This window comes from Myxocyprinus asiaticus, chromosome 29, assembly GCF_019703515.2.
Source record: "Myxocyprinus asiaticus isolate MX2 ecotype Aquarium Trade chromosome 29, UBuf_Myxa_2, whole genome shotgun sequence".
NCBI classification, from domain to species: Eukaryota; Metazoa; Chordata; class Actinopteri; order Cypriniformes; family Catostomidae; genus Myxocyprinus; species Myxocyprinus asiaticus.
Window position 1 is genome coordinate 11336167 of NC_059372.1, and position 27916 is coordinate 11364082.

Sequence of the window (27916 nt, forward strand, 5' to 3'; positions counted from 1 at the left end):
CTGATAACTCCCACTTCTAAAAGTCTGACAATGCAAGAAAAAACATGTTTACATGAGATTCAAAATTGGGTTAATCTTTGCTTTTGACCTCAAAACGTAATCAGTCATGCGCACAACACTTGTGAACATTGGATAAGCCAGAAAGACTGCCGGTAAAGGTGTTTACATGCAACAAGAAATCGAGGTAATCGACAAAAATCCATTTTATATAAAGGTGCATTCAGTAACTTTTGTCTTTGCGTCATCTTGGATTTACACGACACCTAGCGGCTTGGATGCAGCATCATTTTAAATCAATAGTTTTCAGTTTCAGATGCCATTGTAGAAATTTAGTATTCAGTCAGCCATGATTACTTTTATCAATGAATGAAAGTGTCAAAAAACAGAATGGTTATTGAGATTAAGTGAGTAGTATTCAGCTGGTCATGTGATTCTAACATGGCAGCCCCCATGTGCGGACCCTCTCCATGTAGAATAAAACAGCTTTTATAAGGTTACTGATATGACTGGAGTCTTCATGTTAATGTGAGTGCTCATGATTTCCTTCAAATATTGCAAACTTACAATTCATGTCTTTAGGAGTTAAACATATTTTAATGAGGAAAAAATTACTGAATGCACCTTTAAACCGTTTATGAGGTTACCCCAACAAAGGAAACCTGTTTAAGGCGTTTACACGACCTATTACATGGTGTCGGCTTATGCATATTCGGTGTAAGATTGTGCATGTAAATGCTCTAATATATACTCAAATAGTCGGTGATGGGATAAAGGGATTTAGATTATGATTAATGAGCTTTGATTCACTGATTTGATTTAAAGTCCCTCCGTTTTTATATACTGGTGTATAACACCCAGCATGTTAATTATTGACAGGTATTTTCTTCCATCTATTTTTTAATTAATAAATTAATATTCAATTTAGCATGGTATGTTGAGTCAGAGTAAAATTATCACTGTTAAGAAAGGAAAGGGTGTCACAAGCTTCTAAAGCTTTTAATTTGGTGCTTAAATGCTGCATGGAGAGAATTCAATTTTCATGATCAGACCATTTAGCAAAGAATTTCTGTATTCCAGACATAAATTGACAGCGCAGGGAAGCCAAAACCAAATACCTCTATCATTTTAGCTTATGCAAATGGCAAAAAAAGCCAAGAGGCTATCTTCTCCAAATCCTGTGAATTCCTCTGCTGGAATGTGGTTGCTTGACACATGTGTGATGATCAGTTTTGTCACACATTGTAGATGTTGTTCTAATTGTAGCATGCACTCTTTTGCTAATCTGTGTACATAACTTGTTAATAAATTATTTCTACACAAACCATACATGGGCTCTGATGTTCTGTGAAATTCCTTTTCAAAATCAAATTTAACGTCTGTAGTAATGTTATTATCCATGGTGGCTGTATCTTCTGAATGCATGCACATTTTCTAATAAACACACTTAATTCACAAAAATAGTAGCACCATCTTTATTTCAAATTGCAGTAGACCAAAAAAAAAAAAACCTCCGGAAAACACGAGTTGTGGAAAGTAAGATGTGACCTAGGAGCTTTACATTGCACGCTATTGGAGACTAGAAATCTTTCCCTCACAGTTTTGTTTTCATTCATGTCAGTAATCAAATATATTGCTTACTGTTTAAAGGTACGTCATTACGGCGACTCACTGTACAGAGTTGTTTGGAGGAAACATTAAAACAAACTGCTTTCAGGCACAAGATTCTGTAGTAGTAAATTTATTTTAAACAATAGTATTCCAGGATATTTGGTCCAGTGATTAAAAAAAGATAACATTTAAAATGCAATTAAATAGTACCATTTAGCAATAAAGTAAAACGTTCAGAAGTTGCCAGCTCAATTAAATGTGGTACAGGCAAGTGCATGAAAATAGTGGTAGACCATATAACATAATGTGTTTGAACTGAACAAAACTTTAAAATTCCACAAAAGTGAAGCCTCCTATTTCTTAAAAGGATAGTTCGCCCCTAAAAGAACAATTCTGTCATTATTTTCTCACTTTCAAATAGTTGCAGACGCTTTCTTTAATTGAACACAAAAATGAGATGTTAGGCAGAGGGTTAGCCTCAGTCACCATTCACTTTTATTGTTTGGAAAAGAGATGCAAAGCAACTGAATGGTGACTAAAACCATGTCCACGGAAGAAAGCAAGTCATACAGGTTTGGAACAAATGAGGGCGAGTAAAGAATTTTCATTTTTGGGTGAACAATCCCTTTAAGATGGGGTGCTTTACAAACTGAATATAGATAAGCCTAATGATCAAATCTTAAGTTCTTTAAAGTAATATCAAAAACATAATTGGTCGGTTTTTGTTCCTGTTGTTTTTGATGCGCATTCTTATTCTGATATTGAACAAAGCAGCAGAAAATATTCTATAGTCCATTAACATAAAAGAACATAAAAAAGTAACAAATGATTTAAAATTTCATAAAACTATACTTGACAATGTTTTAAAGGGATAGTTCACCCCAAAATAATTGTCATCATCTACTCACTCTCATGTTGTTCCAAACCCATATGACCTCCTTCCATGGAGCATAAAAAAAGATGTTAGGCAGAACGTAATCCTCAAGTCACTATTCACTTTATTGCATACAATAAAAGTGAATGGTGACTGAGATTGTCAGTCCTTAACATTCTGCCTAACATCTTTTCCGTTCCACGGAAGTCAGTCAGTTTGTCATGGGTTTGGAACAACATTTAGGTGAACTATCCCTTCAAGGGCTACCGTTTTATCTAAAGAAACTTTCTGAAAAACGACTTGTTTTTTTGTATAGTTACATACATTTATAGGCACATGTAAAAAGCTTAAGAAATAAATTGCACAAAAGGACAGAAATTCGAAGACAACATAAAAATACATTGGTTCTTCTAGGAATAAATGACTATTTAATTTTTTCACTCAGACAACGTCATCGTCATCCTCATTGTCATAATGACGGTTCCTCTTAATCAGATCCTCAACAGTGACATCACTTCGATCTTCCTCTGCCTCCTCTCCATCCCAGAAGCCCACATCCTGAGAGGCCTGGTTCTGCTCTGAATCCAAGCCAGACTCGCTCTCAGGCGATGAAGCAGAACTGTTTACCAGCGAGCTGCTTTTGCTTTTCAGCGAGGAAATTTCCTCTTCCACTTCCTCTTTACACACTTCCTCTTGTTCCATTCTTTCCTCATCATCTTCCTCCTCGTTTCCTCCCTCAGTTTCCTCCTCTTCGGATTGGTTAATTTCAGTCATGTCCTCTGAGGAGATGGTTGTGTCTGTGGTTGAAGAAACAGGTGACATTTCCTCATTTGCTGGAGAACTTTGGCATGGGGATCTTCTCTCTCTGGGCTGAGCAACCGGTATAGAAGCAGAGCTAAGGATCGAGAAAGGTTTGCTTCTCTCTTTGAGGGAGACGCTCCTGCGAACCTTTGGAAGATCAGAAGCATCCAATTTGCTTGGTACAGCATCGCCCTCTGGAGGCCATTTCGGGCGAATGGGTTTGACAGCACTGCCGTCAGTAGCTGCAAGGGTTGTGCTTTCTTCTCCTTCAGACTGTGGAGGCCAGGATATTTTCAGTCGTCCAGTTTCCAATGGCTTCTCCGTCCTCTCAGAGGCAGTCTGGGCCTGGGTCTCCAAAGTTGCCGCAAGAACATTAACCTTGACCAGCGGAGACTCCAATGTGGGATTGGACATTGTTTCTAAGGGAGATTCCTTGACTTGTTCCTCAACTCCCTCTCCTCTCACCTCCCAAAGCTCCTTATGGGGTCGGTGGCCGAAACCCTCATCGTAGTTCCCCTTGGCTTTGAACAGCTGGCAGAAGTGTGGCTTACAGTAGACGTTGTTGTGCAAAGAGGCGTAGTTCACCAAACTGGTCAGAAGAGGACAGCAAAACATATGGTGAGAGGATTGAAATGAACTAGACACTAAACAGAACATCACTAAGACTTTTACCCTCACCTGAGTTTAGTGTTGCAGTAGGCACAGCGGAAGCAGGTGTTGTGGTAAATCTGCTGATTGGCTACAAGTTTTTCTAGTGGGTACACAGTCTTAAGGCACATCACGCAGGATTCGCGAACAGGCAAACAGAACATCTACGTGAGTGCAAACAAACATACAGATATTTAAGTAAAAGCCACAGAGGTTATGTCTGAATTTCTCATACGGACCATGAAAATACTGTTTTAGATAAGAATACTTTTTAACTGCATACTCACCCTGACGGCTTTAGTTTGGTTTTGTTCAGGACTCACAGCAGAGCCTGCAAATGGAGATAACAGTGACTTTTGATAATGGATAAAATTCAACACTAGAGGGCACTATAAGACCAAATCAAAAATCTGTTTTTTGGTTCATGAAAGGTATAATTCACACCAAAATCAAAATACTGACTAAATTTCAATCTGTATGGTCTCAGAAGACTTGTAATACAGCACACAAGTCATATGGACTACTTTTATGGTACATGTCTTGTTCTTTCTCGACCTTGATAGCCCATCTGTGCTTATGTATGGGGAAAACAACTGCATGAACATTCTTTAAAATTCCACTTTTCTGTTCCACAGCAGACAATGAGTAGATTTCATTTATATTCCTGGTTCAATACAAGTTAAGCTCAATCGACAGCATTTTTGGTATACTGTTGATTATCACAAAACGTAATTTCGACTCGTCGCCCCATTCACTTCCATTGTAAGTTCCTCAATGTAACGTCGATTTATTTTTTTAAAGAAAAGGAGGAACGAGTCTAATTTATTTTTTTGTGGTAATTAACATTATGCCACAAACGCTGTCGATTGAGATGAACTTTTATTGAAACTGGAATATATTTATGTCAAAACAATACAAATACACTTGAACTGTGATTAAAAATAAGAAACTTTCCACTCATGGCTTGCCTGAAAATGTTATTGTGGTTAAAAGGAATGCAAGTAAACACCAGATTTAAAACTAACCTTTCCTGTCTGTAATGGGGCTTTTCCTGATGGTATCAGGACCCTGTAGAGACTGATAGAGAAAGAGACCGTGCAAGTGAGATCAGCAGTGCCAGTACCCATCACAATAACAGATCATACATAGTTTTTGAGCTCAGCTGAAGAGCAATGATGGTTCTCACCACATCAGCAGGGAGTGGCGGCACATTTTCCTTCTGTTTCCCACTGTGACTGCGAACTTCATTGTCTGCTGGTTCACTCTATCACAAAACAATAGAGAAAGGGTTGTCAGACGCAAATGTGCATTATGCACTTTTCACATACATGTGTTACATAGAGTTTACAAACGCATTATGGGTAACACTTTACAATAAGTCTGTATATGTATATGCATTAGCTAACGTGAATTAACAATGAGAAATATTTTTACACCATGTATTAATCTGTGCAAGTGAAGGGATAATGTACAGTCAGCCAGAAAATTGTGTGTATTGTGCATAAGGAGTATATTGTGTATTTTGCACATTATGTATATTGACTTATACTGGCACAACATTACTGCAATGTTGGGGGACCACACACCCAAGACTTTCACTCACTGTTGCCCTCGTGTACTGTATATGGTGTAGTGACAATAAAGTGATTTGATTTTGAAAGTGTCTACTTTGCCCAAAAGTGGGGGTTGGGGTGCCTTGGGGGTGATTTATGGTGAAACGGTGAGAGGTGACATACAGTGGGGGAGGAAGAGATATCGAGCTTAGTCACAGCTGCCTGGTACATAGCCATTCGGTCCCTGAGAGGGGTGGACTCCACCATTTTCACTTCAGTGTCCAGACTTTCTGTAGATCATGGAAAGCAAGAAGGCATGAAATCAGTCAAGGGAGTTTTTGATAACTAGCAAAAAAAAAAAAAAAAAAAAAATGCGAGCTACAAGGTCAAGAGAGAGACAATGGAAAACAGGAATTTCCACAGAACTCCCAAAAGACCTACAATCAGCACGTTCCTGAAAGCTGATTCTTACAGTGTTGTAAAAAGGAAACAGGAAGATCATGATATGTTGTAAAGGGGTTGTGTAACTGGAAACATATTTCACAAACTATTACAAACTGTGAGCATGTAGTGTTTGGTTTGTGATGTCCTTTGTACCTCTGTCTTCTGGTTCCATATTGTCAGATCCACTGTCTCCAGTTTTACAAAGCTCTCTGGACACCTAAACAGACAAAGAAACGTGTTAACGAAGAGGGCTACAGCATTAAAAAAAAAGACCTTAAAGTTAGAGCTGTGGTGCAAACAGGCTCCCAACACAATGGCGCAGGGGTGCGAGACCCGCTTGCGTTATGTTCGCATCCCATTCCCCCTCTTTTTCCCCAGTAACCCCCAGTCTCTCTATACCAACCTATGTAATAAAATGCAAAAGCTTCAAAAGAAATCATGACGTCTTTTTTTATTATTATTTTAATATGTTCCTTATATTTGTCAAATACTATATTTGTAAAACATGATTATTTTCCACTCTGATTCTGTCAGAAACCCTCCGTTTTGGTGCTGCTTCTCCTTTAAGACGCTCTGTTTTGGTGCTGCTTCTCCTTTAAGACTTGACCGTAAATGCCCACTGTTGTGATTGGCTCCAATCTGATAAAGCCCACTTTTCACGATCCAATCAATTTCCAAATAATACGTTTTATTCGGATAATACGTTTTTCTTGTTAAATTTACGTTTAACTCGGAAATACATAATATTAAGCAAAAATTGCATGCAAATGCTGTATCATGTTGGCTTTAAACACTATCTAGAAAACGTAATGATATACAGCAAACTGTTTTGTGCATTGATCTTGCACAAAACAGATCTAACACCAATGTTATTTAAATGGCTGAATCAATTATTTAAAAGAAATACGAGAAATTAGCAAAACAATGAGCAATTATGAAAACACTGAATTATTTATGACCGTATGATGGCAATATGAATAATGAATGTGATGCTGCCATTTTTCAGTCGTGAATGTGAATTCAAAGTCACAAAGTAAAATGAAGGGGGTTACAAGAGCCACTCTTAAAGGAATAGTTCACCCAAAAATTAAAATCTGCTGATAATTTACTCAACCTCAGGCCATCCAAGATGTATCTTAGATTCTTTCTTCATCAAAACAGAATTTAAGACTTTTAGGATTTCATTTCATTGTTTAGAGGAGGAAAACAATGCAAGTGAATGTACTCCATTTTTTGACGGTCCAAAATGCATATTGACTCCAGTCGACAAATAAAGTTCTTCTGAATGCAAACGATTGATTATTTTGAGAAACAAAACAATACTTGTTTTTTCTCAATATGCATTTTGGACCGTCAAAAAATGGAGTACATTCACTTGCATTGTTTAGAGGCGGCGGCCTGAAATGAAATCCTAAAAATCTTAAAATTCTGTTTTGATGAAGAAAGAAACTCAGATACACCTTGGATGGCCTGAGGGTGAGTAAATTATCAGCAGATTTTCATTTTTGGGTGAACTATTCCTTTAAGTTGTGATGGCAGTGTTTAAACGTTTTTGCTGCTCTGCCCGGCCAGCTTCTCTTCCGCTGGCATTAATAATCCTGTAATAAGCTCTTAGAGACAGCCATTTACAGGCACCAGCTTCTGCACTCAGCCCAACAACCCTCATCCCAGACTGATCTCACTGTGAATTTGACGAGAGTCAAAGTCAGCTTAAATCAGTCTGTGCTTACTGAATTTCAAGCCACTGCCCCCAGTGGCCAAAACTGAAGGTGTTGTTGAATGTATGGGCACAAATGAGCTCCAATTTACAGGTGAAATGTCCACAGAGTGGCGCCAAAAGAGAGTTGTATTTTTAGTTACAATGTTTTAGTAAATGATGTAATGCAATCAACAGAAATTTATATTTTTTTAACCATACGCCCTAACCCCAACCCTAACCATCAGTGGAGTAAAAATGTAATCTTGAAGGGAAATTTCAACCTCTAAATTGTGCTCATCATTGATTATGTGAACGTAATTACTTACTGGTTTACACGAGACCAGAACCCTTGTTTCTGAGGCTGCTCACACTACGTGCTTTCAGTAGCACCACAATAAAAGTAACCAAATTTGAATTGATGTAAAGATATCTGATGGGAGATGGCACTTGTCATTAACTCTGCATAATGAGGTCAATGTCAGGGTACGAGAATATTTAATAGCAACATGTCCAATTCTCATGTGATCATGTTGCCTATCCAATTCACCTTCACACTGAGGGTCTGTTCCAAAACCTAATAAGCTGCCTTCAGATGCAGCACTTAAAGCTGAAGTATGTAACTTTTTCAGTGTTAAAACACTTTCTTCTATTCCAGCTTAATATGCAGAGACAACTATTAGTAAGCCATTCATAGGTTTATTTATTCAAAAACTGTAAGACTCATGTCTCTATGGTGCTATGAAAATTGCTTGGTTTGTTTTGAACGACCCGCCCAAACAATATTACTCAACCAATGGCATGAGTTGGGGGCAGTGTTCATCTCGTCAGCTAAATCACTGAAGAAAACCTTTGTTGACGAAGGGTTTTTTGATTTAGTCAACGATAACGAAGACAAGATGAAGAAGGCGCATCATGACGATAATTAAATTATTTTATTAAGGCATACTATTGACAAAAATTAGAATCTGTATATAGAAGATATTAGATATAGATTCATCCAACCCATTAATAATTGGAGATTTCTCCACTTGAGCTGCGCGAGTTGAACACAGGCAACATGAACTGCTTCAAAACGGGGTAAATACCTCATTCAAATGCATCCTATTTATACATGATTTCAATCATAGTAGCCTATATAAACAACATACTGTATATGTAATATAACAACTTACATCTGCAAAGTGAAGTGAATGAACTGGTAAACTTGAACTAAATGACACGTTAGTCAGAATATACATGTGTGGCGGACAACATGGCACATTCTAAAATAAGAAAAAAAAAATTTTAATTTTTTTTTTTTTTTTACAGAAGGTAAGCACAAACCGCCAACACTCAGCATCAATATTCTGAAGTGCCACGGAGCGCAACATGCATAGTTTTCCATTAAATTCGACCCAAATCATTATCAAAGGACAAAGATTACTTACTCTAGCCATCACTGGATGATATATATTGTTTATATGTATCTTTGATACAGCCTACTCAATGTATTTTCATTTACAAGTATGTCATTTTGTGGTTTGACAGCTTGAATGAAAGACCCATTCAAGGCTACATACGGAGCATAATAAACATCGCCATTTCTAATCGTTTAGTTTGTGCAGTTACAACAGTTTCACTAACCTGCAAACTCATCAACATCACTTTGTTCATTCTTGAAGTACCAAAACTTTTGAAACTTTATACTACCATCTCCTGTGCCACTTCAGCTCATCCTGTGTGTGTGCACGCTTCAGTAAATGTTATATCACACTTGTGGTCTCCAAAAGCTATTACGCCAGATTGTTAAACAGAGGCCAACTGAGTGAATTGGAAAGCATGCAAATTGGGATTTTAATTTAAATGTCGGCTAATTTTAATATATCGATGCCTCAAATATATCGATAAAATAACATGCCGATCAATAATTGATATATCGATATTTTATGATATCCCTATTTTACACAATTACATAGTTGTTTGTTTATTTATTTTTTGCCACATAATTTTTTGATTGATCATTTTTCAATAAGGTAATTATATTATGATCACTGGCAACATTTAGGTCCATATATAAACAGAAGTTATGCACATTTGCTCATGCTTGCTTTTCACCATTACAACACAATAAAATAATTGATAAAAATAGGGAAAATAAAATATGTTTGCCATTTATGGTGGAGTATTATAACGTTCATATCTTGAACTGGCTTTCTGTAGCAGGAAACTGTGACAATTAGAGAGCTAAGCTCTGAAAGTCATTAATTTTTCAAGATGTGCCTTGCATATACAGTATAATTCTGCAACATTGTTAGCATTCTCAAACAAACAACATCGCTCACATTATCATTAATGTTTCAAGAAATGACTTTTTAAATATTGTTCTCCAACATTTGTTACCAATCTCAATACAAACATATCCTTGCAAAATGTGCTGCAACCACTGTCAATGTTTTCAGTAAAGCAGCGAAAACAGGAACTAAATGAAAAGCCCAACTAACATCATCCCACACAACAGAGTTTCCAGTTACAACAATATCAGTATCAATGTGAAAGCCACATGTTCTTACCTATTTAAAACCAGACAGACACAGTGCTCAGTCCACAGTGATTCCTGGAGATTTACCGAGTCGGATCTGTCTGACTAAAGCCCGGCAGTGTTTAGAGAGCCAGATTAGAGACAGGGAGCATGCCAGTGTTTTGCTGGCAACAGCAGGAGAGATAGAAGGGGGAGGGCTGATAGGGTGGGGTTTGGAGGGTGGGCGAGGACAGCTGCTTGAACCTCTAAATCCAACAAGGGGGCTGAAAAGTCCCACCCTCCAATCATGGATTAGCCATCAGCAGGGCAGAGAGGGAATCAGATAGCCAGAGTGTAGCGTCTCCCGGCTGGCGTTCTGACACCACGCGAGAGAGAAACAAACAGTACAAAAGGCAATGGCAGAACAGCCACAGGGGGCACAGTCCCAGACAAAAGACCCTCTATTAATCCAAAACACACAAAAGATGGGAACATCTGAGCCACGGGCTGCCAAAAATGAGGTATCTATGTTGTCGAAAAATGAAATCTGTGATAAAAGATGACTTACAGTATGTAGGGCACATTAACACATGCATAACATATATGTCTCCTGAATTTTATTTTATACATTTACTCTTTTGAACTTGCATAGCCACATGAAAACCATGGCTCAATGTATCAGAGCACACATTCATATAGGCTACATGTCTTGCTAAAATATTTTCTCACTCACTTAATTTTTTTACATTTGTACACTAACAATGTCCAACAATGCATGTACATGCATCACAGTAGATTTATGTAATTCGTAATTTTTTCTGAAAGTCATGGAAATTTCCACCACAGTGTCATTTTCATAACATTTCATATCTGGTATTGTGTTTAAAAGAATTCTGTGGTAGAAATGATTAGGGATGCACAGATATGAAAATGTTTGGCTGATATATATACAGATTAACAAAAAATACAGATAACGATATTTTGCCACTTACCTTATTTTGTCATCAGATCACTGTTTTAAGAATCATGCTTAATTTTTTACAAAGAGGTACAAAAGTTTTTTAACTGTTTTAACAATAAATAATTTCCATTCTGCAGTTCAAAACAACAGAACTCACATTTTACATGTATGTACTTTATATAATAGAACCTTATAAATTCATACCATGCATATGTTGGGCAATTCCACAGAAATGTCAACCACATCATGGAAAAATCAAAAGTTTTAACCAAAGGAACAAAATCCCCTTTTAAATTCTGTTAAATGGATAATGCCATCCAGACCGCTAGAGGGCGCCGCCTGCTCACACAGCACTGACTGAACCGTTGAATGCAGACTTTATTTTAAAACTCAGCCTTTTAAGGTTTAGTAATTGTGCAAGACCATATTGCGATTTCAATCTTAATTCAATCAGTCATGCAGCATTAATGAAGATCATACAGATACAGTTGAAGTCAGATGTTTTCTTACACTTAGGTTGTCATTAAAACTCATTTTTGAACCACTCCAAAGATTTCATATTAGCAAACTATAGTTTTGGCAAATCGTTTAGGACATCTACTTTGTGCATGACACGAGTAATTTTTCCAACAATTGTTTACAGACAGATTGTTTCACTTATAATTGACTATATCTCAATTCCAGTGGGTCAAACGTTTACATACACCAAGTTAACTGTGCTTTTAAGCAGCTTGGAAAATTCCAGAAAATGATGTCAAGCCTTTAGGCAATTAGCCAATTAGCTTCTGATATGAGGTGTACTAAATTGGAGGTGTACATGTGGATGTATTTTAAGGCCTACCTTAAAACTCAGTGCCTCTTTGCTTGACATCATGGGAAAATCAAAAGAAATCAGCCAAGACCTCAGAAAAAAAATTGTGGACCTCCACAAATCTGGTTCATTCTTGGGAGCAATTTCCAAATGCCTGAAGCTACCACGTTCATCTGTACAAACAATAGTACGCAAGCATAAACACCACGGGACCACGCAGCCAACATACTGCTCAGGGAGGAAACGCATTCTGTCTCCTACAGATGAACGTAGCTTGGTGTGAAAAGTGCACATCAATCCTAGAACAACAGCAAAGGACCTTGTGAAGATGCTGGAGGAAACAGGTAGACAAGTATCTATATCCACAGTAAAACAAGTCCTATATCGACATAACCTGAAAGGCTGCTCAGCAAGGAAGAAGCCACTGCTCTAAAACCGCCATTAAAAAAGTCAGACTACAACAAGTGCACATGGGGACAAAGATCTTACTTTTTGGAGAAATGTCCTCTGGTCTAATTAAACAAAAATGTAACTGTTTGGCCATAATGACCATTGTTATGTTTAAAGGAGAAAGGGTGAGGCTTGCAAGCCAAAGAACACCATCCCAACCGTGAAGCATGGGGGTGGCAGCATCATGTTGTGGGGGGTGTTTTGCTGAAAGAGGGACTGGTGCACTTCACAAAATAGATGGCATCATGAGGAAGGAAAATTATGTGGCTATATTGAAGCAACATCTCAAGACATCAGCCAGGAAGTTAAAGCTCGGTCACAAATGGGTCTTCCAAATGGACAATGACCCCAAGCATATCTCCAAAGTTGTGGCAAAATGACTTAAGGACAACAAAGTCAAGGTACTGGAGTGGCCATCACAAAGCCCTGACCTCAGTCCGATAAAAAAAATTGTGGGCAGAACTGAAAAGGTGTGTGCGAGCAAGGAGGCCTACAAACCTGCCTCAGTTACACCAGTTCTGTCTGGAGGAATGGGCCAAAATTCCAGCATCTATTGTGAGATGCTTGTGGAAGGCTACCCAAAACGTTTGAGCCAAGTTATACAATTTAAAGGCAATGCTACAAAATACTAACAAAGTGTATGTAAACTTCTGACCCACTGGGAACGTGATGAAAGAAACAAAAGCTGAAATAAATAATTTTCTCTACTATTATTCTGACATTTCACATTCATAAAATAAAGTAGTGATCCTAACTTACCTAAGACAGGGAATGTTTTCTACGATTAAATGTCAGGAATTGTGAAAAACTTTAAATGTATTTGGCTAAAGTGTGTGTAAACTTCTGACTTCAACTGTATCTCAGAAGTCAAAGTCTGCTGGTTTCAAAGCATTTTAGTTGATGGTATTCCTCATCATGTAGCCTATAGGTAAGTGCAAATTTCACAACTGTCATGTCAGTTTATGGCGATTTTTCTGCATTAACATGAAAACGAGACAGACACATTTTTTTATATTACATATTTTTAGGAGTGCCAACCCTTCTACATATTGTGACTTTTTATTTCTGGATTGTGCATTTGAATTCAGAGTTTTCACAAAGTGTGTTACTAATTAATTATAAATAAATCATCAGTTTTTCATATCAGCGTTTTCATGCTAATAACTGACGGTTTTAATTTGGTAAATAATTGGCCGATAAATATTGGCAGCCAATTCCTGGTGCATCCCTAGAAATTGTTTACAAACTATTCCTTTATGGATACAACCACACATTTTGCAGAGGTGCGAAAGTGATGATGCTACATGTCTTCACAAATTGCATCATTCTACAACTGATGAAATCTTGCACGAATGCCGAAACATCTTCAATCTTCAACAAACCCCAGTTGGTTATGAAATGTGTCTACCATATAGACACTGCATGTCATCATTACAGCTAGTGAGAACTAGAACTTCTCATGTATTAACTGCCTTTTACAACAGCTCATAACTCAAAGCAGCCCAAATGCAATATCCAGAAGACATTCATAAAGCAAACTTCCACAGAAGATTTTTTTTTTTTAATGAAGAAAAAGAGGTTCAGCATGGAAGAGATCCGAGAGCTTTCAGAGAGATATCAGTCCTCCAATCCTGTGGTGATCATGTGGAGGTTGATCCCATGACATCAGCCCCCAGTGAGAGCACAAAACACAGTCATGTTTCAACGAGAACAGCCTCATCCCAGTCAGATGATGGAAAGGTCTTCTGAGAGGTTGAGGAGTTTGGGTTTAGCCGGTTAAACTTAAATGCTCCTCCAATTGTGAGAGGAATGTTCTGTCTCAGTGCACACAAGAGCATCTCTTGACACAAGAATGAAGCTATGATACCAAGCTTCAAGATTAAAACTAATGAAAGGAAAAAACAAAGGAGAACTAGATTTATTCAATTTATGAAGAAAATATCATTGGTTGCCACAATGCTAAGGTGTTATAGATGGTTGCTAGGGCGTAGCTAGGTGGTTTAGTTGGTATTCAGGGAGGTTGTTTACTGGCCCAAGTCAAAATAAGCCACCCCCAAGTCTCTTAAATATTCTGGTCTGGTCCCTAGATATGGCTCGGTTCCCTCCGTCAATGCAAGTCTACATGATTGTTTCACCCATTTTATCATCCACCAGGCAAATTTTTTTTACGTTTGATGGCTTAGAAAAGTAACAGCACCTCTCCTCAATAAGCCACATGATTTAAGATATCATTTATATCCATAACACAAACGGTGCAGATGAGTTTAAAACCCTAAGTATGAGCAGTAGTAATAGTGAGGCTTGTCTAAGGAAGAACCACGAACTTTGGTATGGAGCACAGCTTTGTTCAAAGCATGGTGGGACGTTTGGAACCACTCGTGGTGATGATGATGGGACAATGGGAAAAACCCATTCAGTTTTCAATATTTCCTTGTTCTCCACCTACTCTCTCCTTCTCATTTCCAGATGAAATGTTGGGCATGGTTCCCTTTACAGTCCACGGAAGAGACAACGCACCATTGTGTACGGTAAAGACCTGATTTATTTTGAACACATAACCTTTAAGTGTTCAAATGAAATTAGGATGTCAGAATGTCAGATGAAGGGATGAAATGGAGGGATGAGTGAAAAGCCTCCACAGGAATGCTTATTTATTCCCTCTTTGTCCACACAGGCTAGCCGATTACTGAAACCTATTTATCTAGTTTCAAAAGTACCTCAAAGCCATGTTTGGGAGGAAAACAAGAATGTTTACATTTTCTGAAGAAAACGTAAGTGTTGCTTGTCGAAAGACACAAAGTGTGTGGTTGCCAGGGCATTGCTATGTGGTTTCTAAGGTGTTCTGAATTGTTTTCAGTATGTTGCTGGGCAGTTGCTGTGTTCAGAGAGGTTTTCACAACGTTTCTATCTTGTTGCTAGGGTGTTTATAGGTGGTAGCTAGAGTTATCTAAAGGGGTTCTGAATGGTTTACAGCATGTTGCTGGGCAGTCGCTAGAGTGTTCTGGGTGGTTGCCAGGGAGCTGCTATGCTGTTGGTTTTCGCCACGTTGCTATGTGGTCACTAGGGTGTTTGTAGGTGGTTGCTAGAGAGTTCTGGGTGGTTGCCAGGGCATTGCTTTGCTGTTGCTGTGTTCAGTGGTTTTTAGCATGTTGCTATGTTGTTGCTAGGGTGTTTCTAGGTGGTAGCTAGAGTTTTCAGGGTGGTTGCTAATGCATTTCTAGGTGGTACTGTGTCTGGCGCATGTCAAAAAAAGCCTCTATGACATTCTGGTCACCTCCTTTAATGCAAGTCTGTGACAGTTGTGTTTTTTGTTTGTTTGTTTGTTTTTTGCTATCCCTAACACCAAAATATAAGCAACAGTAATAGTGATGATTATCTTAGCAAGTGCCACTAATTTAGTACAAAGCTACAGACCACAAAAAACAACAATAGCTCCACAGAAGGTGGTGTAGAGAGCAGTACATTTACAGAATTGTCTACAGAGCCAAGAGGAAGAGCTGGAAGAGGGAGACTGGTGGCATTTTCATGATCACAGACCATGTGACTAACAGCAAGATCATTCTCTTCCAACATTTTAAATACAAGATATTCAGCAACCTAAAACTACATACAGAACAAAAGTTCTACAATGATATTTCAGCTCTCCACCCATTCAAATAACGTCTGGAGAGGCATCCCACTCATGCGTACCAAAGATTTGTCATCTACTCATCCAACAAACTACCCAATCTAGGTACTAGGTACCAACCTAAGATCATTATTATAGTTACACTTACTTTGTTCTGGAGGGGCTCTCCTTTCTCAAACATCATCTTTAGGCTTTTTAGAGGCACAGTGGGTTTTTCGATGGGCATGGTGGACACCAATGCAGCCCCTGAAGTCTCTGCATCTCTCTGCATCCACTTCTCCATTGGCTGTTCACTGTCGCTGTCTAACAGAGGTTCTGTGCTGTCAATAAGCTGGACTTGTTGTGTGATGTCCGTAGACTCCTGTGGGGTGTGAACAGGCCTGGATGAATTCACTGGCTCATCTGAATTCACAGTGGTTGAATTGTGTTGCTGATGGTTCTCCTGCTGTCTGGAGTGAGTTTTAGGTTCTGGAGATGTAGGTGTTTCAGCTGACGGCCGCTCCCACAGCTGTTTCAGGACGTTTAAACTGCCGTTGTGCACGGAAAGAGTTGATTTCTCCAGAGACTGTACAGAACAAAGAGACTCACTCAGACTGAGGGGTTGCTCAACTTTTACACTCAACTCTTGAGACTCTGGATTCTGACTGTATTGATCTATTCTTATGATTCGAGCTGGAAAGATTTCATACAACATGCTAAAATTGAGAATTTTTAAACAATATAAACCAATTAAGTTAAATCAAGCAAAATGTTTAAACAAGTCAGCAAAAAATTTAAGAAAATGTTTAACAGTTTGAATAATAATGTAAAAGAGAGAGAGAGAGAGAGAGAGAAGAATTTGCCTAAATGACTGAGCTAGAAAGTCTAGGAGGCCTTTATGACAATTCTAATCAACTCTTTTCACAGAAAACCAGGAAGAGTAAAGCAGTAAGTTGCAGTGTTTTTGTCAAGGTGGATTAGTAGCAATTGTCTAAACAAAATCTTTGTTAGTTTGTTAGAAAAGATTGACTACAACAGCTTGAAAAACCTGGCAAATGGAAGGAGTCGCTCCCTCAGCCTGCGCTGGTGGAAATGAGGAGGGGGGTAAAAGTAGCTCCAGATGCTAGTGTTTAGAAACTATCTGCATGAGAGAACAAGGCCAGCCCCCTTACAGCAGGACAGAAAAACTAGGAAGAATATAAAAAGGGGAAGAAGTGACAGGAAATGGAGAAAGAGAAAGTCCGTGAAAGCAGAAATAGGTTGACATCACATGCTTCGTCATTGCGTCAAACAAAAATTTAAAATGTAATTCAATTTAATTGAAAACATTTTTTGTAAAATTTCTTAAAATAGCCATGTTTTTACTGTAAATGAAATATAAATTGGCAAAATTAATGCTAGAATATTTCCATCCAAATTTCTGAACATCAACATATAGGGTAGACCGAACACAGTTGTAACACTTTTTGCTTAACTGTGCAAATACAGTGCAGAATAAACATGCAATTTTCACATGAGATACCTTTATTCGTCTACTAACAAAATAAATGCCAAAAACCTGCATACATTGTTCCTATTTTCTAAAATTAGTGTTTGAAGACAATGATTGCTTTTGTTACAACTGTCCTAATCCCAGGTACAGTAGTAACACTACACCGGGACAGTTATAATATGCTAAATAAAGCATTATGCCTAACTTAAGTGAAATATCCTGACACATTTTATACTCATTGATGGTTTTCAAATACGTCTAATGCATCAGCTGGAAATACTCTTAGTTTTCCTCACCCTGATACGAGGCATCCTGTGACACACAAGTGCAAACAAACCAAAATACGTATTTACAATCGCTTTTTTTTTTTTATTACGTTACAAAATCATTTACTCTGCATAATTATATCTATCTATCTATCTATCCCCACTGATCACCTTGCATGTTTGCCTGATTTTCTCCATGACCTGACATCCTAAGATGTCTTAAAATGGGGCCTGGGTAGCTCAGTGAGTATTGACGCTGACTACCACCCCTGGAGTCGCGAGTTCGAATCCAGGGCATGCTGAGTGACTCAGGCCAGGTCTCCTAAGCAACCAAATTGGCCTGGTTGCTATGCAGGGTAGAGTCACATGGGGTAACCTCCTTGTGGTCGCTATAATGTGGTTCGCTCTCGGTGGGGTGCGTGGCGAGTTGTGCGTGGATGCCGCAGAGAATGGCGTGAAACCTCCACACGCGCTGTCTCTGCGGTAATGTGCTCAACAAGCCACATGATAAAATGCGTGGTTTGACGGAGGCTACTGAGATTCGTCCTCCGCCCCACCCGGATTGAGGCGAGTCACTACGCCACCACAAGGACTTAGAGCACATTGGGAATTGGGCATTCCAAATTGGGGAGAAAAAGGGGAGAAAATAGATGTCCTAAAATAAACCTGGCCAAAAACTAAAGTTGCATACTCATAATATTTTGTTAGACCGCCTTTAGCTTTGATTACGGCACACATTCGTCTTGGCATTGTTTCGACAACCTTATGCAACGTCACAACATTTATTTCCTTCTAGAGTTGCATTCATTTTTGGCCGTGATCTTGTATTGATGATGGGAGAGTCGAACCACTCGGTAAAGTCTTCTCCAGCACATCCCAAAGACTTTCAATGGGGTTAAGGTCAGGACACTGTGGTGGCCAATTCATGTGTTAAAATGATTCCTCATGCTCTCTGAACCACTCTTTCACAATTTGAGCCTGATGAATCTTGGCATTGAGGTCCTGGAATATACCCGTGCCATCAGGGAAGAAAAAATCCATTGATGGGATAACCTGGTCATTCAGTACATTCAGGTAGTCAGCTGACTTCATTTTACTGCTGCAAATCGTTGCTGAGCCTAGACCTGACCAACTGAAGCAACCCCAGATCATAACACTTCCTCCAGAGGCTTGTACAGTGGGCACTATGCATGATGGGTGCATCACTTCATGCACTTCCCTTTTTACCCTGACGTGCCCATCTCTTTGGAATAGGGTAAATCTGAACTCAGACCACATGACCTTTTTCCATTGCTCCACAGTCCAATATTTATGCTCCCTAACTAATTGAAGTTGTTTTTTCCTCAATTAGCTTCACTAACAAGTGGCTTTCTTGTGGCCACACAGCTGTTTAGTCCCAATCTTGTAAATTCTCTTCGCATTGTGCATGTGGATATGCTCTTCCTTTCACTATTAAACGATTTTTAATGATGTGACTTCAAACGTTTTAGTTATCTCTGATCGTTCAAGATTTCTTCTGCGAAGCTTATGGTTCACCACTACCCTTCCAGGTTTTAATAATGCGTTGGACAGCTCTTAACCCATTTCCAGTGATTTCAGCAATCTCCTTATAATTTGCCCCTTCTGAAACAGAGTACCATCTTTTCCATGACCACGGGATACGTCTTTCGACATGGTTGTTGAAGAAATGAGAAGTTACACACTGCATCAGTTAGGGTTAAAAGAACTGTTGCCAGCTGAAACATTTTAATCACTACAATAATGATCCAATCATAGGCTCTTAAGTATCTGCTTATTTAAATCCAAACAGTGACTTTTTTTGGCCAAGCAGTGTACATTAAATTCAACAATAAAAAAACTACAAGTAAAGTTTCCTTTTATGGTCTTTCAGAAATAATGATTTATTTACAATGAAAGAGCTGTAAGACAATTAAACAAAATTAAAATACCCTCCAAAACTGATGTTCTCTAATAATTTCTCATCAATGTAGACTGTTCCTCAAATTTTCCACACAGAGAGAGGATGTTAATGTGAATATGCATACTGAAAATGAAAGTTCAAACTTGCATTAGAAGGGAAATATGCATAGTGTTACAACTGTGTTTGGTCTACCACATATCAATTACTTCTATTTAAAAAAAAATAAAATAAAATTAAAAAAAATAAAAAGAAAGAAAAACTTTCTCATAGCGCCAACAAATAAGCAAAGCTACTTATAAACTATAAACTAAATGGTCTACAAGTTTGTGTTCCTCATTCAACACCTATTTTAGACTAATGTCCTGAACTGGCACTTCAACCTAAACATCCAAAGAACCATCTTCCAGCCATTTCGAATCCAGTCCGTCCTCCCTAAATCCACACTAAAGTCATTCTGCACACCTTAATTCGAGCAACTCCTTAATCTTGACAAACTCTCACACACCATTTACAGAAAGCTTCTTCCAAGTGTTTATGTAGCAGTCCGGCTCCGCACATTACCACACAGAGGACACAGATTGACCAGAACAGTTATGTAAAGCGCATGGGATTTACCTGCAGATTAAGACGTCTAAATAAGGATTAAGATGACTGGACGCAGATTGCATGTGTCTAAGCAAAAGCAGTGGCAGTATAGAAAAGTATTTGAGTTTATTATGAGTTCACAATGTACTTATGAGACCAGACAGATAGATGTGTCAGAGTGTTGCAGATGATGACAACTCATAAATATAAAACAAAATAAAAAGCATGAGAACTTACTTTTTTCTTGTCTGAACTCGCTTCCTCTGCTGCCCTCTGGTACCTGTGAAGAGATGCAGCGGTAACGTAAAATCAGCTTTGTTCTCTAGTTCCCGGTCCTCACACTCTTGAACAGTGTCTGGTTTCTGTGTAATTTAAGCACTATAATACGAAACTGGCCAATCAACAGATGGTGGGTTTTTTTTTTTTATTGTTTTACGTATGCTCGTCTGCTCGGAGTCTATAGACTTTATCGCCCACTACTTCTAACCTCACAAATTAACAGAGGATAATTATTGACAATTGGCGGCCTCAAGCGGTCATATGTAGAAGTGCAACTGAAATTGAGCGGATTTTGGTTACGGTTTTGTTTTTACGACATGCTGAAAACAAAACTGAAGGTTAGCCTGGAGGGGTTGAAATATCGCAACTGGCAACAAAGATAAATCTTCTTTCAGAGGAATTTCATGGCATACCAATTCAAAGTAACTTGAGAAAGGAGTTACAGACGGGCTTAGCTATGTCTATGGAGGACCAAAACTGCCAAAGTACAAAATAAATAAATAAATAAATAAATATCTTTAAAGAAATGTAAAAAAATGAAAAGTGTACATCTAAAAAAATTAAAATGTTACAATCTGACACAAATGAGTATTTATACTGTTATTTCCTTATTTATGTATTATTGTATTTATTTCCATATTAATGTATTTATTTCCTAATTTATTTTTTCTACATGTATTTATTTATACATGTGTGTGTGTGTGTGTGTGTCCATATTTATATATGTCCACATTTATTTATTTCTACATTTCTGTGTCCGTATGGTAATGAGGGGGCGTGCTTTCTACTTCAGGCACAGCAGTCCAGCTCGGAGTGCTCCAGAGTGAAGTTTGGAGGCCACAGTGACATCTTGTGGTTGACAAAATTAAATGCACAGATGGGTGTGTATGTGCAGTAAGATATTGTAAAATGTACCTCTGAGTAGAGAGAGTCAAAGAGGAAATCAATTGTCTGTATTGAATGAATGACTTATACTGTAGGTGGGCAAAATGACCAAAATCTTATATCACTACTGTTTAACTAATTTTATATCTCTGTAACACTGTGTACCTAGAGTAACCATACCTGTAAGGACTTTGAAAAATCCTGGCTGGGATTTCTTTAAATGTCCAGGACGCTGCTGAATACTTAGGGAGATAAATTAAACAGAAACTCAACTTCAACAAATCTGATAACAGACACTTTGATATGACAAAAAGCATTGAGTGCACGTGAAATGATCCAGTATCCAATTTTATGCAGATGGGTGGATGTTGGCGATAGAAGCTTGCCTTCATTCAGGGCCGGTGTCGTAATCAGATGAGTCCGCCAATGAAATAGAGTCCCCAGGGGGTGACTGTTTGTTATTACAACAGCTTTTAAACTGTGAAAATCACTATAGATATGACAATAAATTGACTGGCTTCACATAATTAATGAACGTGTTTATTTTTTAAATATTTATTATTTTATTAAATTATTTTATTAGTATTTTTATTCAAATTTATCATACGTTAAAGAAATGTTTTAGGAAAGTTGGTTTTATCTAAATGTTCTTAAATTTACTCAGACTGCTCAGTACACAATTATTTTTCTGTCATAATAGCTGGTGTGCATATATGATTTTAAGGTGTGTAAATATGGGAAATAATAATAATTCTGTGGCACATATTGTCAAATGTAAGCTAACTGAAAAACAAATAGAACAAGAAATGTTTAATTTTACAAACTATAGCTGTGGTAATATACTATAATGTGTAACATATGATCTAAAAGTCATTAAGTGTCACATATACAAAGTTATATTGACATTCATCATTAAAGGATTTTGTAGGATTTCTACTCAGAAATGAATATAGTACTCATTAAAAGTTCTATTAGACAATGGAATCGCTAGGAATCACTAAGGCATCAGATGCGGACCCATTTTCACGGGCGGACTCATTTGATTACGACACCGGCCCTGAATGAAGGCAAGCTTCTATCGCCAACATCCACCCGTCTGCATAAAATTGGACACTGGATCATTTCACGTGCACTCGATGCTTTTTGTCATATCAAAGTGTCTGTTGTCAGATTTGTTGAAATTGTGTTTGTTTAATTTATCTGCTTAAGTATTCAGCAGCGTCCCGTACATTTTAGAAATCCCTAATGTATGGTTACTCCAGGTAAACAGAGTTACAGAGATATAAAATTAGTTAAACAGTAGTGATATAAGATTTTGGTCATTTTGCTCACCTACAGTATAAGTCATTCATTCAATACAGACAATTCATTTCCTATTTGACTCTCTCTACTCAGAGGTACATTTTACAATTTCTTAATGCACATACACACCCATCTGTGCATTTAATTTTGTCAACCACAAGATGTCACTGTGGCCTCCAAACTTCACTCCGGAGCACTCCGAGCTCGACTGCTGTGCCTGAAATAGAAAGCACGCCCCCTCATTACCATACGGACACAGAAATGTAGAAATAAATAAATGTGGACATACATACATGTAAATATATGTAGATTTAAATTAATATGGAAATAAATACAATACATAAGGAATTAAAAGTATAAATACTCATTTATGTCAGATTTTAACATTTATTTATATATACACTTTTTTTCATTTTTTACATTTGTTTAAAGATATTATTTATGTATTTTGTATTTTGGCAGTCCTGGTCCTCCATCCAAAAACGTGGCCATGACAGAAGGGCCTGTAACAGTTGGCTCCGAATGTAGGTTAGTTGGAAAGATAAACAAATGGAAAAAGTGAATATTAGCAAAGCCCTGCAGACTGCATATCTGCAACATGGTTTAAATGGAAAAACAGTCCTATGTCAAAAACCCACACATAAATAGTCCACATCTACAGTAGCACAGGTCAATGGTCAGATTATAAAACCATCTAATCCTTAGATTGGATTTCTTTGATGTCTAATTCAGCTTGCAAATCAACAGTGCTGGGTATTTTGAAGTCATTGATGTATGAGTGAAGACGAAGCTAGACAGAAGACTGGAAAACATATCTGAAATGTTTGAGAGTAGGCACACTGGAACAAATCCAGATGGATGGAGAAAATGATCGACACAGGAAAAACGGTGACTTAGTGCCAAGAAAGCTGCGTCTCATGAATTAGTCGGTGATATTTTCTTCTAAATCAAACATGTGCCTTTGGTAGTTCTCAGCGCATTGAAAGAATCTTGAATGATTTGAGAACACATTGTAGTGAACAAAAATGTTTGTGACTAGTTATAACCACATGTTCGGAGAGAGAAAATCTTGACAAAGGTTCCTGACCATTGTGGAGCAAAGTTTTGAAGAAGACAATTTTACAGATTTTGAAATACCCCCAATTAAAATGAAGAGACAACCATAAGCCATGTTGGTTAATTCCCCCTAAAAGTGTAAACACTGTTTAGTTTGAACATTACAACCTGCCCGCAAAGCAACACTGGCTCAACCAATGGTGTGAGATTGGGGCGGGACTATCTGACCAATGGAAGATGGGGGAATTTTCTGGAAAACTTTTTGAAAGCAGTCATTATTTTTGTACTTCGTTTTGGTGACGCTAGTGGCACAGAAATTACACACTTCACCTTTACAACAAGTAGGAAAGGTATATGCAGGCATCTGGGGTGAAACAAAACAATGTGTTTTTTATAAATACTAAATGGTGTGCCAATGTGAAAGCAAATAATAGAGAACTAATGGCAAAACAAATGAGATCAGATTTAGATATGCAAATTCAATACTTTGCTTACTTTGAGAATCGTTCCGCGATGGCAGTGTTTTTGCCACGCACACCAACAATGGAGAGTTCCTTTGCTGTTACACGCAAGGACTGGGAGGCCCATTGTCCACGATGAAATGAACTGACTGCCATCTCTGTTCCCTGATGTCTTCAGTACGAGTTCTGTTTGAAAGAAACAGTGACATACATTTAAAATAAATGAACATAAAATGTGGAAGCAAGATTAAATGAATTCAAAGACCAATAAAATTAGCCCAACATTTGTTCGGATTTTACATTTTAATATGCTTTAATGAAACTGTTGCATTGAAGATTTTTATCACACACGAATCAAATTATTGTGCAATGAGTTCCCAAAGACACCTGTTTTCGTCATCTTACTCTCGAAATGAGTCATCATGCATCACTGCACGACACCTGCAGCAACTCACCTGAGTGTCCAGACATGCTATGACTTATGCTTGATAGAACAGGAAACGGTGAAGCAATACTCTTATCTCACATGTTGCACTGTCTGTTAAAGCTCTAACCAAATTAAAAGGAAATACTGTAGATAGGGGGGGAAGCACAAACATATGCCTACATATGAATTCTTCACGTACACAGGGAGCCCTTTAAAAGGAATATTCCGGGTTCAATACAACTTAAGCTCAAACGACAGCATTTCTGGCATAATGTTGATTACCATTTCTTAAAGCAAAAACCGAGGTACATTGAGGCACTTACAATGGAAGTGAAAGGGGGGCCAATTCTTCGGAAGGGTTTAAAGGCAGAAATGTGAAGCTTATTTTATAAAAGCACTTACATTAATTCTTCTGTTAAAACTCATGTAATATTTGAGCAGTAAAGTTGTTTAAATCATTATTTTTTTTACAGTCATTTTGGGGTTTGTTGACTACATCGTAATAGCAACGAAGTTGTAAAACTGGATACAACTTTACACAGAAATGGTTAGCAAGCGATTTTATCACATTAAAATCATGTTAACACACATATTGTTTACATCTTGTGGCTATAATTTTGAAACAGTGAGTATTTTAACGTTTACGGATTGGCCCCATTCACTTCCATTATAAGTACCTCAATCAATATTATGCCACAAATGCTGTAGATTGAGCTTAATTTGTATTGAACAATGCAATATAATTTAATATGATAAACAGAAACTGTGAAGAAACTTCCTACTGGAAAAGTATTTCCAATAAGGTCTACTTTTGGTGTAATCGTTCTTCAGACATGAGCATGTACAGAATGGCTCAGTGGTCTGGTGGAAACACTTTTATTAAGATTTTTTTTATTTAATTAATTTTTTTCAATACAGATTATATAATCAGCATAAATATTTGAGCAAAAGTTCAGCAGAAGCAAAGAAATCTGACATTTTGTACAAAAGGCGTTAACATGGTCAATGTCACCGATTTCTGACAAATAATTAGCTTATTTGATTAGTGAAGAGAAAATAGTCCTGAATCGTATATATTTATTGTCCATTTTACACAATCATTTTTCTTTTAAAATGTCTTAAACTCCTTTGTTTATTTGTAGGTTTAATTATAAAAATCCAAGATTTTCAATGTGATCTCAGACTTCAGTATCACTGATCCACTCACACATTAGGATCAAGATCAAAGAATTGGCCTGTTCTATTAGTCAAAGTGATTTATTCAGTTAACAACCCCAATTAGGTCTCTTTAATAACAATGCTGCAAATTAACACGCTTATGACTTGAGTAAAATAGCAACTCAAACATGTTCTCCCTGGCTGTACAGCTGAGCGGAGTTCATTGCTTTGGGTAACAAAAAGCACAGAATCAAGCAATGCTGGACTGAAACACCTGTGTCATTCTCTTTACTCAAGCTGCTGACACAGCAACGGAGTCATCATTGCCTCAAATTACTCATGCATGACACAAATCAAAGAACAGAATTACAAATGGCACAAATCTTAAAAACCAGCCCAAGATATCTTATGTCTCTCAATAGTTGAGAAATAATGTCTAAAGAGCACAAAAAAAGAGGAACTCTTGGAAAGCAGGAATTGTGAGCGTCTCTCATATCGAAACATTAAGCAAATGACAAACTCTCTCTCATTCAGAAACACGGAAGCAGTCAAGCGTCATTGCCTAAAGTCATCAAACTGAAAGAGGCTTTGCAATATGGTTATATTTGTAATTATTAATTGCCTTATGCTTTAATTAGGTTCATTTAGCTGTAGTTCAGATACCACAAAGATGCTTCAAGGAAACATTCAGCCATACTGCACACAGTAAATACTCATTTTAATAGCAATTCTTCAAGAAGGTCAGTGAAGCAGAAACATCTCACAGGTCACATCAACACTTCAGCATGCTAAGACAAGCCTCTACTTAGTTCCCAGAAGACAGACGTTATCTGACTTATCATTCAACTCTTGTTTTTAATACTTAAATTATATCAGCAGAATTTCCACACCTTTTGAGCAATGAATTTCAAAGACTTTTCAGTTCATTCATGGTTACTGTATAAGGATTTCTAAAAATCTATTTATAGAGATTGAACTCACAATGTCTAGCTGATTACATATCAAATATGTAAAAAAATCAAATAAATAAAAATATCATTTATTTGATAATTTACCAAGAACTGAGATGACAAAAACAATGAAAACCAAGCATCTTCTGTCATTTTAGAGTGCAAGCAAGAAGGGAAAAAAGCCAACTTTTTTTCAACTTACTTGACAAGTTATATCCATTAACACCACAAACTTACAAAAATGATACAGCTGGTGAGACAATACAATTGACTGGGAAGTAAAAAGTTAGACAGAGCACAATTTAAATAGGAAATCAAAGCCACCACTCATTCTCAACCAAACCACAGAGCATGCACTCCCAAAATGCAAAACATGACAAACTTGGGTCAGCTTTGAATTTAAACACCATTACAAACAAAGGCATTAAACCCAATAAAAGCAGACATACCCTGTGTTTGTGAGCTATCAAGTCTCCTCTTGCAATCTTTCAAGTTTTTCTTGTTAGCCAGTCCTTCTCAATGCTCTCTGCACACTCAACTCACACTACTCTACTTGTGAGTGAGGAAATATACTGACCCCTCTCAGCCAATGAGAGGAGAGTTCCTTTTCACCTAGCAGGTAAGGCCACACCCACTCAAGGGGCTCTCCAATATATCAGGCTCCTAACAGAGCAAACAATCTGAAGAGTGAGTCAACAGGACCACAAAGCGGTCTGGGAATCTTACTGGATTCCTGGAAGTGTGAGTTATATCCCCGCCTCCTTTCAAATGAGATCATCAAACCAAAAGAGCATTTCCGCCTTGTATTATGCTGAAATGCATTACTTTTGGGTTCATCTGAGATATAAGTACAGCAGAAAACAGGTAACATAGTAAATGTTTGGGGGATTTACCCTCTAAATTACATGGAAACCAAGAGGGTAGATTCAAGATACTGAGCAGTTTATCAGATGAGAAATATTTATCCACAATAATCTCATTTGTAATGTTTAACTTGTAACTGAAAAAAAAAAAAAGCAAAAAAAAGCAGTGTAATCGGAGTGACTGCATTTCATTGTGTGCATATTTATATTTACATTGGAAATTAACATGCTGTTTACAAACTGTGGGACTGAGCCATTGACCAGTGGTGTCTCACAAAGGAGTCTCTTCAGGATGGTATCTTCAGGCTCACTGGACCA

The 27916-nt window shown here is 37.6% G+C and overlaps 1 protein-coding gene across 2 annotated transcripts; it reads right to left on the reverse strand.

The window, feature by feature from the left end:
• Window positions 1–1722: 1722 nt before the first annotated feature.
• Window positions 1723–27332, reverse strand: LOC127419936 (LIM domain and actin-binding protein 1-like). 2 transcript variants are annotated; one of them, XM_051661764.1, is made up of 11 exons: window positions 27185–27332; window positions 24235–24386; window positions 20455–20497; window positions 16123–16539; window positions 6082–6145; window positions 5668–5774; window positions 5118–5195; window positions 4957–4999; window positions 4219–4262; window positions 3962–4095; window positions 1723–3872 (listed from the first exon to the last, which is right to left on the reverse strand). In XM_051661764.1, exons 2-11 carry the CDS (start codon window positions 24354–24356, stop codon window positions 2924–2926), a joined length of 2001 nt encoding a protein of 666 aa, XP_051517724.1. In that variant the 5' UTR covers window positions 24357–24386; window positions 27185–27332; the 3' UTR covers window positions 1723–2923. The 2 variants fall into 2 exon arrangements, with proteins under 2 accessions (XP_051517724.1, XP_051517723.1); XM_051661763.1 differs by having other exon boundaries at window positions 4957–5008.
• Between the last annotated feature and the right edge of the window lie 584 nt (window positions 27333–27916).